The 13425-nt window shown below is 39.8% G+C and overlaps 1 protein-coding gene across 1 annotated transcript; it reads left to right on the top strand.

The window, feature by feature from the left end:
- The first annotated feature begins 201 nt into the window (after nt 1-201).
- LOC105684856 (innexin inx1) lies at nt 202-8168 on the top strand. Its single transcript, XM_012398540.3, has 4 exons — nt 202-1354; nt 4735-4842; nt 4927-5082; nt 5880-8168. The coding sequence occupies exons 1-4, from the start codon at nt 1106-1108 to the stop codon at nt 6453-6455; spliced, it is 1089 nt and encodes a 362-aa protein (XP_012253963.1). The 5' UTR covers nt 202-1105; the 3' UTR covers nt 6456-8168.
- The last annotated feature ends 5257 nt before the right edge of the window (nt 8169-13425 follow it).

The raw sequence follows: 13425 nt of genomic DNA, 5'->3' as shown, positions 1-13425 counted from the left end.
CGAAGACTAGTTGGGCAAAGGCAGAGCCGGCATCAAGTCGTACGATGTTAGTTTTCATTGGTCAAGTCTATGGACGGCAAAGTACTGCTACGAAATTGGTGAACTCGGGAAGAGGGGTAATGCCTTATGGCGTACGCGGAGTACGTGGTGTATGTATGCTACATACGTACAATGCAGAGGCACGGTAGTCGGTAGTTGGGGGAGCAGACTACAGAGTCTCCATAGTCTCTAGTGGGGGGCCCAGGGCCTGCCCCCCACCCCACACTTCTCCACTTCTCGTCAGCTGCTGCCGCTGAAGAGTGGTGCGTACGAACGCCAACACGATTCAGCTACTAGTGAGCGCTAGCGATACGAGAATTAAGGCGCAGAGAGCAAAACTCGAGGGATAAAAATCGCGGGGATCGATCGATAATCGAATTATTTAACCGGGATAACAAGTTAAAGTTCATCTAAGATTGTGCTGTGACGGTGTTAAATCGAATATCGTCGACGGAATCCTCAGCCGATTTGCCGGTCAACCCCGTAGAACGAGAAAACAAAAGAGAGAAGAAGAGGAAGTAGCGGGACCGAATACAAATAAAATAAAATAAAAGGGGTTGAAATCGTTCAAGTTCGCCCGATAAAACAGGGACCGCTCCGAAAATTTCACGGCAAAACAAGGGTTGTTGGAGCGACAAAAAAAAAAAAGCTTTGTTTTTGATAATTGAGATGACCCGTGTGTCGATCGTCAAACTTTTCAAAAGCACCGTTTAGAGACCAGGTCAATCAACGGCAACAACTTGTTATTCAACGCAACAAAGTAACGGTGTGCAGTACAGCAAACGAACAGCCAAGGGCAACAGAAAATTTAATCCGAGCATACTTGTTTCACGATCGTTTAGCTAACGGCGACACGTTCGACGATGGCGTGAACTCTGAGAATTGTTTTTATTTAGGATTAAAACGCGACGATATCAGAAATCGTGTAGCACGAAAAAGAAGAAGAAGAAAACAGTAACCCGCAGTGTTCTGTTGACTTGGACGATCGTACGTTGAAAGGATTTGAATGTACCGTAAAGGAGAGGCGTAATCAGGACATAAAAAGAGAACGAAAAGAAACGTAATCATGTACAAGTTATTGGGAGACTTGAAAGACTACCTAAAATGGCAGGACATAACGACTGATTCTATGATATTCCGAATGCACAATCTGTTCACAACGGTTCTGCTGCTAACTTGTTCTCTGGTGATAACAGCGACCCAATACGTTGGAAATCCGATTTCTTGCATCGTCGAAGGCCTACCAAAACACGCGATCAACACGTACTGCTGGATCACCTCAACGTTTACGATGCCTGACGCTTTCGCTCGCCAGGTAAGTTTGTATTCGTTACGTGCCCCCCCGATGCCTAAAGGTTTATACAGATGTATATTGATTTTTTTGCCGCAACTCACTACACGCGGGGGACCGCAGTCTGTTACCCGGTTTTCATGCTCTCAGAGAGGGGGTCATGAAAGGCCAGTTAAGTCTGGAAGGGGGGGGGTGCCTTGCAGACTTTTCCAGAATGCCATTTCGGCGCCCTTTCGTTTCACTTATTGTCGGCATCAAGTTCAACTCCGGAGTACGATTTTTCCTGGACCAGAGCCAATGACAACTTTCCTTCCGATTCTTTTTGTTAGGATCTGCAATGAGAAAGAGAGAAAAAAAAACTTGAAGCTTACAATAACGGAAAGTGGGAGTATATGGGGAATGATGCAACAACAGCATCACATCTTGTCCTCGTCTTATGTTCGCAGTTAATCCCGTTATTGCCGAGCCACGACAATGACGGTAGATTTAAATGACTAAGAATTTCATTTAGGTATATACGTATACGTGTACATATTAAATGCGTTAGCAGTGGGATGAGCTGTGTGCCCTCGCACGTACTCGCGCTTTACCGCTGATTTGCAGATGAATATAACAACATTGGTTGTTGTTCTTCGATCTCGCCCCCTTTTCTGTCGTCAGAAGTGCAACCGGGGGGATATCTCCTCTGCGATCAACCGAGCAGCTTCGCTCTATAGTACGCACTGCATATTTCTCGATCAATAACGATAACGTACGTAACTGCCCTAACCAAGCGCTACATTGATGACAATAAACGTTCGTCAAGACACGAATTGTCATTCGTTGAGTTTGCATCGTTGGAATTGTCAAACCATCAGCGTGACTTACTTGTACAAATTGCCTCGATTTGTACTTTTTTTCAGAACGGAACGGTCCAACAATTTTCGCCTTTTCGGAGATTATCATCCTCTGTCGTTACTTTCTTTTTTTTCAAGTGAATTAATCTGATTGGTAGAACGATCATCGACTCGCCAATGATCAATTCAAGTTCTTGAGAAGAGTGGGAGTGAGCACGAATATCTCAAAGAGCGTGTAACGATTAACGAAAAACAAAATTGCGTCGAGGCGTGTAATGTCACAGATATACCTTACGCGTGCACGCATTTTGCTGTCTGCAATGTTGTTTCAGGTCATGAGAGAGATCATGGGCGTGTGGGGATGTCGCTGGAACGTGGTACAGAGTGGGATAGATCACGTATTAAACCAGAGACCTAATTCCTACATCACAGCGCAGCATGATACATAAAATCGAGATGAAAGTTCGCCGATATATGCCATGCAATATTGCGTAGATCTCTATAAAGCAATACCACTTGTATACATGCGACAACTACGATATCTCTCACACTTAGAAAATATCATACGCGTATGACGTGAAAAAAAAACAGAAAAAAACGCTGCTTATTGACCGGGACTATCGAGACGATCACGTGCGATGGAAGTCAATCAATCAATTCAATTTCCAATTTAAATTTCAGCTCCTTATGCTCATGCCAGAGTGTAAGGTATAGCCGAGGGTATAGCTTATGTCGAGGCTTATGTAGTATACATACTGTGCGACCTACAGTTACACTGCATGAAATTATGTATGTGGTCAATTTGTCATCCGATCGGTCCGTTGTAATAAACATTTCACCGCAGTGAAGTAATCAAAGATATCCTCGCAGTGCGCGAAAACGACGAAAGAAATGATTATATAGAAACAATGAACGCACCAAGTTTCTGACGAAATTGATCTATTTCTAACTTCACCGCTTACTTCATACGCTCGATAATTTTTATTAATTCGGCTACGAAATTCCAAAATATTGGTCACCATTTGTGCGTCAAGAGCCTTTCAATCAAAAATAAAATCTGCATCTGAAAGTTTCCGAGTTTCTGAGAAACAAAGTTAAAAAATTCTGCGAGGGTCGGAAGAAAGTACATCCTTTAATCAAAATATGGTATTTTAATGCCAAGTACATCCGACGTTTAAGAATATCTATTGCTTTAAGATCTTTAACGTAACGGAAACACCCTTCATCGGAACAGGAGATCCGAATCAATTACTGTGCCAATTACATGTAATTGTGCATCATGCTTTGAAAAAAAAAATATCCAGATCGCGATCAGATTTCAAACACTATCGTTCCATATTTTCTTTACCATTCCTATTGCATTTAGCCGTTAGGACAGCAGCTGATATAATTCCCAGCACATTGAAGACGCGAGACCGGCCCGATTCTCACATTTGAATAAAGATAGTGGAAAACATCGGCGTATTTTACGCCAACATTTTTATTTCATCTTTTGAATTAGTGCCGCGTTACGAGACGTTAATGTGTCCCACTTTCTCAAGACCTAAGAATGAAATGATTGAGTTCACGATTTATCTAGAATATATTTTTAATCGTAATCAACGCTCATCGGAATGTATGACTGAAAATTTCTCAGCCATGGATATTTGGCATAGGATCAGGTTTGAAAATGAATGAGTAAATAAATCAATTAAATAAAAGCAAAAGTTAAAAAAAATCGCATCATATCACGGAGAAAGGTCGAAGATATGTTGAAACTTACGAAGGTCAATTAAGTGGTTTGAGCAAGAGAGGAGAGGAGATACCGGAGTGAAGCTGATAGATATTAGTACATATAATGTAACGCGTGCTAAAAATAGAAATTCATGATGCGCGATCAAACCGATAACGGCCGTTACGGTCACATTAAAATATCAGAGTGGAATACCCCCAAGTTCCGTATAGGCGAGATAATCCAGAGCTTACGATGTTGTTCCACCTATACTTTGCCATCCTCGATTCATTCGTCGTGCGATTAACCCGAAAAATGTCGATTACTTAATCCTGACCTCATTTCTGTTCAAACATTTGTATTCTCCCTTTCATAGTTCACTGTGGTAAATCATTTTCAAACAACGTAGAGGCGTTGAAACATAAAAAATGCATCACGCGCAACGTATAACTTGCAATTAGTCGTGTTAATTTTGTTACGAGAGTTGTTGACCGACATGTGCTCCAGATTCGATTCACTTTTCTCATCTTTATGTAACGTCATTCCCCGAGCCAGTATCATACGTCCATTCTCGGAATTCATTGAACGTTAATTACGTACCATGGTCCGATTACTGTACTCATTAATACGCGAAAGAACGATGTAACTCACGCCGTAATTCCAAAGCAATTCCATGCGTTTACATACACGTATATCTATCTATATCTCCGTCACTAACGAGCCGGTCGCCTTCGCGCATGTAATCGATCTCGTGCGTTTGAACAGGCAAAGATTCATCAACAGATGCATGCGGCGATTGTTGCCGGTGAGGTAATCGAACGAAGATGATAATAATATAATTTTTTCTTTCTTCCAAGGTCGGGACGGAAGTAGCTCATCCAGGTATAGCAGGTGACTTCGGTAACGTAACAGCGCGTAAATACTACACCTACTATCAATGGGTCTGTTTCGCCTTGTTCTTCCAGGTGAGTACCTTTTGTTACGCAAACAATATTCATTGATTACAACGCCGTGTAAAATCGTATTTGATTAATTCATGTGTAATACAGGCAGTAATGTGTTACATTCCACAATGGCTTTGGAATACGTGGGAAAATGGTTTCATGAGAGCACTTATTATGGGATTGAATCGTGGACTGTGCGCCGAAGCTGAAAAATGCAAGAAAAAGTCAAAGATGATCGATTATATCTTGAAACATCGCACGGTAAGCACTTTAACACCGCCAATTTCGTTTATGCAAGTGTTATCGCTTGTTCTTTTTACTTGATATACACTCGTAAGATGTATTTACGTATACATACATAAAACTGCTAATCGTATCACATTCGGAGTAAGAGTTTATTTCATTAGATACGCACCGGTTTATTTTTCTTCAATGATAAAAGTTGCGAGCTTTTAGCCGTGCAGATGTGATAGAGATATTCAACCGTAAGCGCTGAAGTATAGATATATGTACATATATATATACAACCGCGCAAATACATATCTCGTTCTAACTTCTGTTTAGACTGACCAAACTTCACGCGGTTGTTCTTATTTCAATGTTTGGTTCCTTTGAACGATAAGACAAAATCCCAGGGTAGCTACTTGGTGTCGCGTGAACTCAGATAACGACCGAACACACAATTGAAGTGTCATTTTTTCGGGGGGTTGCATGCTTACATATTCCAGGTGACAATAGTTCGAGAGCTTTGGGTGACTCCTTCCTTCTAATTTTTGAAAAAAAATTTCTACACTCATTATACAACGCGTTACCAAAATCATCTTTTATTTTTCGATCAGGTGTCGTCGGTTATTTCTCAGGCGTTACTGCAAATCATGCTGATTTGTACATCCCATTTTTTTCATGATGATTTTTGATATCTCGTTTCCGGTAATAAGTGCGCTATATAACGTTACAGCTGTGATATAATGCGCACTCGCCACTTACGATAGGTGTGATACCGGAATATAGGAAAAAATTGCTTTGAAAATTACTGTTATTATTGTTTAATTTTACAGAGACACAATCAGTACGTCTACCGGTATTACGTCTGCGAGGCTCTTTGTCTCGTTAATATCCTGGTGCAATTATACCTAATGAATCGTTTCTTCGACGGAGAATTCCTAAGTTACGGATGGCGTGTGATCAAATTTTCCGAAGCACCTCAGGAAGATCGTCGTGACCCAATGGTCTACATATTCCCACGTGTTACGAAATGCATTTTCCACAAATACGGTCCTACCGGTACCATACAAACTCACGATTCGCTCTGTATCTTGCCCTTGAATATCGTCAACGAAAAGACCTACATATTCGTATGGTTTTGGTTCCTGATATTGACCGGGCTTTTAGTCTGTCTTCTTTTGTATCGCGCTGCGATTATTTTTCTGCCTTCGGTTCGACCGCGTTTAATGCACCTGATAACGCGCGGTACATCGAAGGAAACTTGTCAGAGTGTGAGTCGCAAAACTGACCTAGGGGATTGGTGGGTACTTTATACCCTTGGTTCAAACATGGACTCGTTGATCTACAGAGATTTACTTCAGGAATTGGCAAAGAAAATGGGTGATCAGCATTCCCAAGCCGTTGCTTAGCGATTATTTTGAAAAGCCATTTGTCTAATTCTTAGACAAATTCCAAAACTTGGGGTTTTAGAAAAGTCAGTTTTGTTTCAAGCAAAAACAAAACGAGTTTAGATAACGACCGATTGCCTCGATCAATCATACTATATAAGCATAGAGAGAATTATTGACCAAATTTTTGTCAAGAGTTGCTATTGGAGTTCGAAATATTCTTCAGAGCTCCGCTTAGGTGTAGCGCCAAGGCTAGATAGTGATAATCGATCGTCCCACAATTGTTGTGCTGGTTAAAAAGAAAAGTAAAAAAAAAAAAACAAAAAGGAAAATTTCCTTCGAGTTTCCTGGGATTTGCTTTTACCCAGGATTACCTTCTATTTCATTTCGTTTTCATTGTATTATGTAACTATTTTTTTCTAGATAAAACGTACACATGTGTTCACATTACCTGAAACTCACATATCTCTCATTCAGTTTTTATTTTCTTCATTGTTATTTTTAGTTTTTTCATCATTTTTTTTATCATTCCAATTTTGACAAAGTTTACGCGTCAGCTCAAGTGTTGATTCTATTAATTACGTTTTTCATCCTCGAAATAACTGGGAATCTCGCGCAAATTATTATTATTGTGACTTGTACTTTTTTTTTCTTGTTTTTTGTCTTCATTCAAATGAGAGTAAAACAAAAAAGACTGATAAAGTCTGAGAACTGCTCACTGCACAAACGATGATGCCTTTAAATATAATAATTACAATACGATATACACATAACTAATAATACAGTATTTTGGATATTTTTAGATTCGTTAAAGATTATATCTACTCATCGCGAAAAAGCGAAAAGATTTACTCGAAACTGAAAACTCATAAGTGTAATCTCTTCAAACATTACTTGACGAAAGAATTTACCTCGTGAAGTGGGGTGTATACGTACGTACATACATAGATGTGTAGCGTAAGCAAATTATACGTCTTCCACGCCCGACTGCATAGTTAACAGATGAAGTAATCAGATTTTTTTTCAAGGTTAATCTACGTTTGAGTAAAAAGAAAATAGACATTCGTACGAGGGATTTATAAGTCCAGTTGATTGATATTTTTTAAAGAAAGAAATAAAAAAAAAAAAATTGATAAGTACAACACTTATGGATTTCGCATTGATAAAACAAAGTTGCAAAAACGTGATCATTATTTTGACGGGCTATTTTAGTTAAGATTATTCAGTGATTGAAACGGACTTTGATAACTCTATCGTGCTCAAAGCCACCCTTATTACGCATATCGTCCGCACGTCTCTTTTCGTGTTCAACGAATTCGATCAATCACATGTATATCATTTAAGAGAAAAAAAAACATATATATTTCTATCGCTATTCATCGCTCTTTCAGTTACAATCTAACTAAAATTATCTCCCATTCTCGCATACATATATCAAATACACATTTATATGTACGCATGATATGTATTAATTTTCTTCGATAATCTAATTTGTATAGATGATAAATTTCCAAAAAAGACCAATATGTACACGTCGCACAGACAAGTGAAATAGAGAGAACGGAAGAGACAGAGGAAAAAAGACAAAGTAGACGAATGAAAAAAAAAACATATTATGACGTCGTGTGATCTTAGCCTTTAGGGTACCCCGTAAGTTTCTACATACGTTTAAGACATGCTCTGATATTATGTTATATGTATAGGAAAAATTAAAGACATTTACTACGATAAAAAGTTTTGTTGCTGTTGATAATTATTGTAATTTGTTCGATTGAATAATCGTTTCCTCACTTTTCAGCACTTATCAGTTCCCGTATAAGTCACGAACGGAAACCGTTATTCTCTGTACAGTCGTACCAACTCGTGCCTGTGTTTTACCACAATTTCGTTCATTTTGAAATACATTCCAACAAATCCGATTCGTTATCTCGCCGCAAAACCAGTAGGCTACTTCAGATTCTGCGAACTAAAAAATTTCCTGCCTCAAATTGAATGCACAGAACATGCTGTGTCGCAATCAAAATTTTCTCTTTCATATAATTCAAATTGGCGACACTCGCGTGCATTCGAAATTTCAGAGGTTTCAGAGGAAACTAGAAGATACGGCATGCATGTGATTCCAACTCGAAATCCAAAAATAAAATTTGATCGCTGGATAGCAACTTCCAATTTTTGGGACCTCACGTTTTTCAGTCTTATAGTCTGAGGTAGCATACTATATAGTTTTCCACCGAGTCGTCGAATCCTACATGTGAGCTACCATTTAATGGCTGTCTAAATATCGCAGATAAACATTCTCGTGTTAATTTGCATCTTTGAGTAAGCGCAGCACATACCTATAGGCAACACCATCATGACTACTAATGAAACAAACATAGCAAGAACCTAAAACCTACTTGGCTGTCTGAAATGAGACACGCAATATTTTTGTTCAAACTTTAAAAATAATTTCAACTACGATTTTGCGTGTGACGGTTCAAGAATCTCTTCCTCAAAGATAATCTGCCAATCTTTGAGGCTTGGTTAAAAAAATCGTAGGTTTTTTCTCCCTTTTTTTTTTTGTTCGCCGATGTTCGGTGGTTATTTGACATCGAGTATAATTGCATGGGCCCTTCTAAAGAAATGGGCAATTGAAGAAACAGATACGTCGACCAATCGGAAGAAGGAACGGAATACCGAGGCCACCAATTGCAGGGCAGAGTCTATGGCCCGACGCTGTTTCTCTTCAAGGGGAATGAACTGAACCGGCGGACGACGACCTTTTCGAGTTGATCGGTTACTTTTTACTAATCGCAAGATTTCAAAAATGTAAGTAAAGGTATCTATACTCCCGCCCGTATGTACCATACACATTGTACGTTGCTGGTATGGTAGATTATATTCGGTACGTTTCGCTCGACAAATCATTTTCGTGGAACGAGATCTTTTGTTGAAGAAATCTCGTATACCTGTATAGTATTCACTTGATACATTGTGCTTATCTTTTCATTCCAAAATATTAATTAAATGAACTCACACCGATGCAGCTTCGGCTCGAACTTCGCAGTCCGTTTTGGCGTTTCCGAGAATCAGTTTCAGCGCCTATGGTTTCAGATTTTACAATCGCATTCGTTGGTAATAAAATACAAAATTAGTATTATTACAAGTAGTTATAATGTATATGTAACAACAGTGGAAAAAAAGGAGAGGTTCAGTCTAGCATTCCAATGAAAATTATGGGGTTCAGTTCGTGGCAATACCTCCGGGCGAGAAGAAATATCTCTATATATACTGTATATCGTTTGTTTTTTTTTTTTTCTTTTTTTTCAAAGCGAACTGACTCGAAACAAACCTTATAACACTGCCAAGTCTCGCCAGTGCTTCGGGCAACAAAACAATTACGTACCTCTTACACGGTGAGGTATGGATCTCCTGTATATGGCGGTGTACCTATATGGAAGTTCAGTGACGTACACAAATTCATTCAACGTGCGAGCATATGGATGAAGCTGCTCTTTTAAACCCAAATGACACATACCGCATAATACCCGGAAACCCGGGCGTAATGGGAGCTTCATCAATCACCGGAAATGTTCCAACGATTTCAAGTCCCCTATTTTTTACTTCATTCTTCCTACCGTAGGAAAGAATATACGCGAGGCGAAACAAAACAACGATGTAATGGCCATTCCGGTCTAATTTTCCTGCAGATAATACGCGGCTCATCCTTGCACACAGATTTTCACAAATAAATAAAGACATTAATACCACTGGATAATCGATTACCTGGAACGAAACGTATTTCGTGCCTTCGCCGAGAATCAATGGAATTTTTTTCTTTCTCTCGTAGGTGCATCGTCGATACGCGCTGCATAGGCATCCACACTGGTTGTTGTTTAACGTTACTTTGATTTTATTCAATTTACTTTCTGGATGCATGAAGAATGAGTAATGTGATTGCTCTAGCGCTAGTTACGGACATTGCTTTAGTCACGCGGTCAGAAAAGTCGTTGAAAAATTCTTCCGCCTTTGCAGAGCAACGCCTGACGCATTAAATTCTCGCCTGACCAAAAATTATACCGACTTTATATGAGTAAAGCTGATAACTGGATATGTGACTTTCAATGCGGAACAAGATTGCGAGATTTTCCTCCTTTTTTTTTTATTCGTTAACGCAACCTCGTTAACGTTATTCAAGAAATATTTCGTCGATTCGATAACCAGACGAGTCAGTCAAAATGGAGCAGAGGAAAATTGAAGCTCGTGAAGGTGAAGAAAAAATACCGGGACGCACTCAGAAACTCGTAAACCAATGACTTGTATAATTATCAGCTATACTTAGATATCACCTAATGCTGAAAAATAAAGATCGCGATAATGCTCTGGTTCTATGGGGATGCCACGATAGCGGCAACGTGTAAAGGAATTCCCGCTTCGTCACGTCATTGAACTGGATCACGTGAAAAACCTGCATGCAGAAAAGGTTGGTACCAGAAATTCGCAAGAAAGATATGTGAAATAAAAACGTACTGCAGCAATAAAATATCGATTGTTTGTATCAAACAAGTTTTGAATTTGGTCTTATTGTTAGCAAACAATCAGATACTGTCGGTTTTCTTGTATCAATGATGGAAACAATGTTGCATCGATGATATATACATAAGTTATATATGAAATATATTTTGATCCATTAGCTGGCGCCTGGGTCTACCAGATTTTGGGTGGGCATGCTAAACTTTTTGCCAAGACAATTCTGTCATTTTCATTCTCATTCTCGTTTTTTTTTATTTTATCATCACTGACGAATCACGTACGAAACCCATGGTTCAAAAATAGATGTGTATACGGTAGACACACGACGTGAATATTTTACGAAATTCCATTTTTCCCCGGAATATTATATATAGCAATAAAATATCGAAAACACCACTAACCACTTAGTAGAACGTGATGTAATTATGGCTGATCCATTATCAGTCATGTTTACAGAGGACATTATTTTCTCAGTAAAGCAATGCCAGTAAATCCTGAACGATAATACGCTGACTGCGGTATAATATTATATCTGTTACCTCGTGGAGTTTTCGTGTAGAGTTTCCTATCCCTCCCAGTCTAGTAGCAACAAGTTGATTCCATGCACACGTGCCAAGAAGGTATACATATGTATAGTTTTAGTTTTGAAGACCGCGTACCACTACTACACAATAGCGGGATATGATGTCATTGGCCAGTTATTGTGAACCGGGTTGATGGTGGTTGACGGAAATTGAAATAAAACCGTGTACAAAGACATCTCTTGTGTCGCAACCGAGCCCCAGGGTCGGTAGTTTATGTTCTAATTACGCAATCGAAGTCGAGGTAGAAAACTGTTTTAGCCTCAGCAGCGTTCATTTTAATTACAGCGGATACGTAGACGCTCACTTTTACCTTCGTTAGAGGTAGAAAAAAGTCTTTATCGACTTGGCAGACCTCCAAGCTAGCGCCCGGAATTCACGTGAAATTTAATCCCGAAACGCTCACGCCTCTATTATTTGTCATTCAGAATTCAATCCCAGGATTAGGCCCAGTCGAGGATATTCGGGAACTTCAACCTGTCTCGTCTGCGATGAATAATCCCGACTTACAACGTAACACCCCAAAGCTATCGCCAGTTCAAGACCACTCTTTTTCTCATTTCTCGAATCGTAAGCAACTTAACGATTTGTAAGGTGGTGAGAAAAAGACAAGGATATATAGAGAAATATTTCATGATGAAAATTTTGCAAAATTTCATATTTCCGCATACCCGAGGCGAACGTTACACAGTGACTGGGGATGTATCGCGAGTTTCTGATAAGCACGAGAGTAGCGGTTTTGAAATCGATACGATCTGACGCCGAGGGCAGCGCGTTTGTATATTTCGCCTGCAATGACGTCAAATTTTCACCTTACGCAACACCCTGGAGGAAATTAAAGAGTCGTCGACGTTCCTCTGAAAAAAAAGGAAAGGAAAAAGAAAAACGCGAAGGATGTTGTGGGATTCGAATCCCGCGGAACTATCTCGATTCTTCATTGAGCCCGTAGATCAGCCCGATTTCAGTTGAGAAAACTGAAAGGAGTCCTCTGTTCTTCACGAGGAATTCACTCGAGATTGTTGTTAAGCAATGAAAATAGGTCAGTCGATTCGTTGGCTGCGAGGTGGTGCCGTTCTCATTGTCGGTAGGCGGTATACACATTGAATGGATAGGATATGAAGTGGGTATGATATCTTACGAAGCGAACAATTAATGAAAGGATTAAATGTTCGAGACGCTCGCGGGTTCACGCTAGTCGGTTTCACGCCGCGTTGGGGTTCCACGATGGGGTCATTTCCGGAGCTCTACTGTCTTCCGACAATAATATGATTTTGCCTTAACCTAGATCCCCTTCCCCCTCGTTTGTAATCTTCGAGACGAGCGGTGGGGTAGGCCTCCGAGATTCTTAATAGATAAATATACCTCGGTGACCTCACGAGGGCGATCCGGACTAAAAATCTTTCGCTTGTATCCGAATCGTAGGAATACGTGAAATTGATAATCTTATCCCACGCGTATCAATCGGAGCGTGGGACGTGCGTCGGTTTCGGTGGTTTTTTTTTTCTTTCAAATTTCGAACAATACACCGAGCGAAGTGCGATATTCTTTTCTCCCGACATATTTTTCAACTCCGATAAAAGATTGCTGCAACGGAAATAGCATGCGAGTAGCCTGCAATCTTCGTGTTTCACGTGTAGGCCAACGAAATCAGTTGAGCCGGTGAATTATTGGATTACGTATGCATGTGATACACATGTTCATCGGGTGTATATACATATATGCGTATACACACATGTGTATACGCATCAGCATGCACATAATACGTATATATATATATACATTTGGGTCGCGCCACAGAATGGATCGAGCTAAGAGAGAAAACAAGGAAAGATAGAAAATGTAAAAATAAAAACAGAACGGAGAATTGGCAAGGGGACGGTCGCGTGTCGCCAAGATTC

The sequence above is a fragment of the Athalia rosae genome, chromosome 2 (genome assembly GCF_917208135.1).
Source record: "Athalia rosae chromosome 2, iyAthRosa1.1, whole genome shotgun sequence".
In the NCBI taxonomy this organism is placed as follows: Eukaryota; Metazoa; Arthropoda; class Insecta; order Hymenoptera; family Athaliidae; genus Athalia; species Athalia rosae.
This window is presented reverse-complemented; position numbering and strand designations above follow the sequence as displayed.

Coding starts and splice junctions, on each gene's coding strand:
- LOC105684856 (XM_012398540.3), top strand. CDS start 1,106: ATGTACAAGTTATTGGGAGACTTGAAAGACTACCTAAAATGGCAGGAC. Junction 4,843..4,926: donor GTTTCGCCTTGTTCTTCCAG/GTGAGTACCTTT, acceptor TGTGTAATACAG/GCAGTAATGTGTTACATTCC. Junction 5,083..5,879: donor ATATCTTGAAACATCGCACG/GTAAGCACTTTA, acceptor TTAATTTTACAG/AGACACAATCAGTACGTCTA.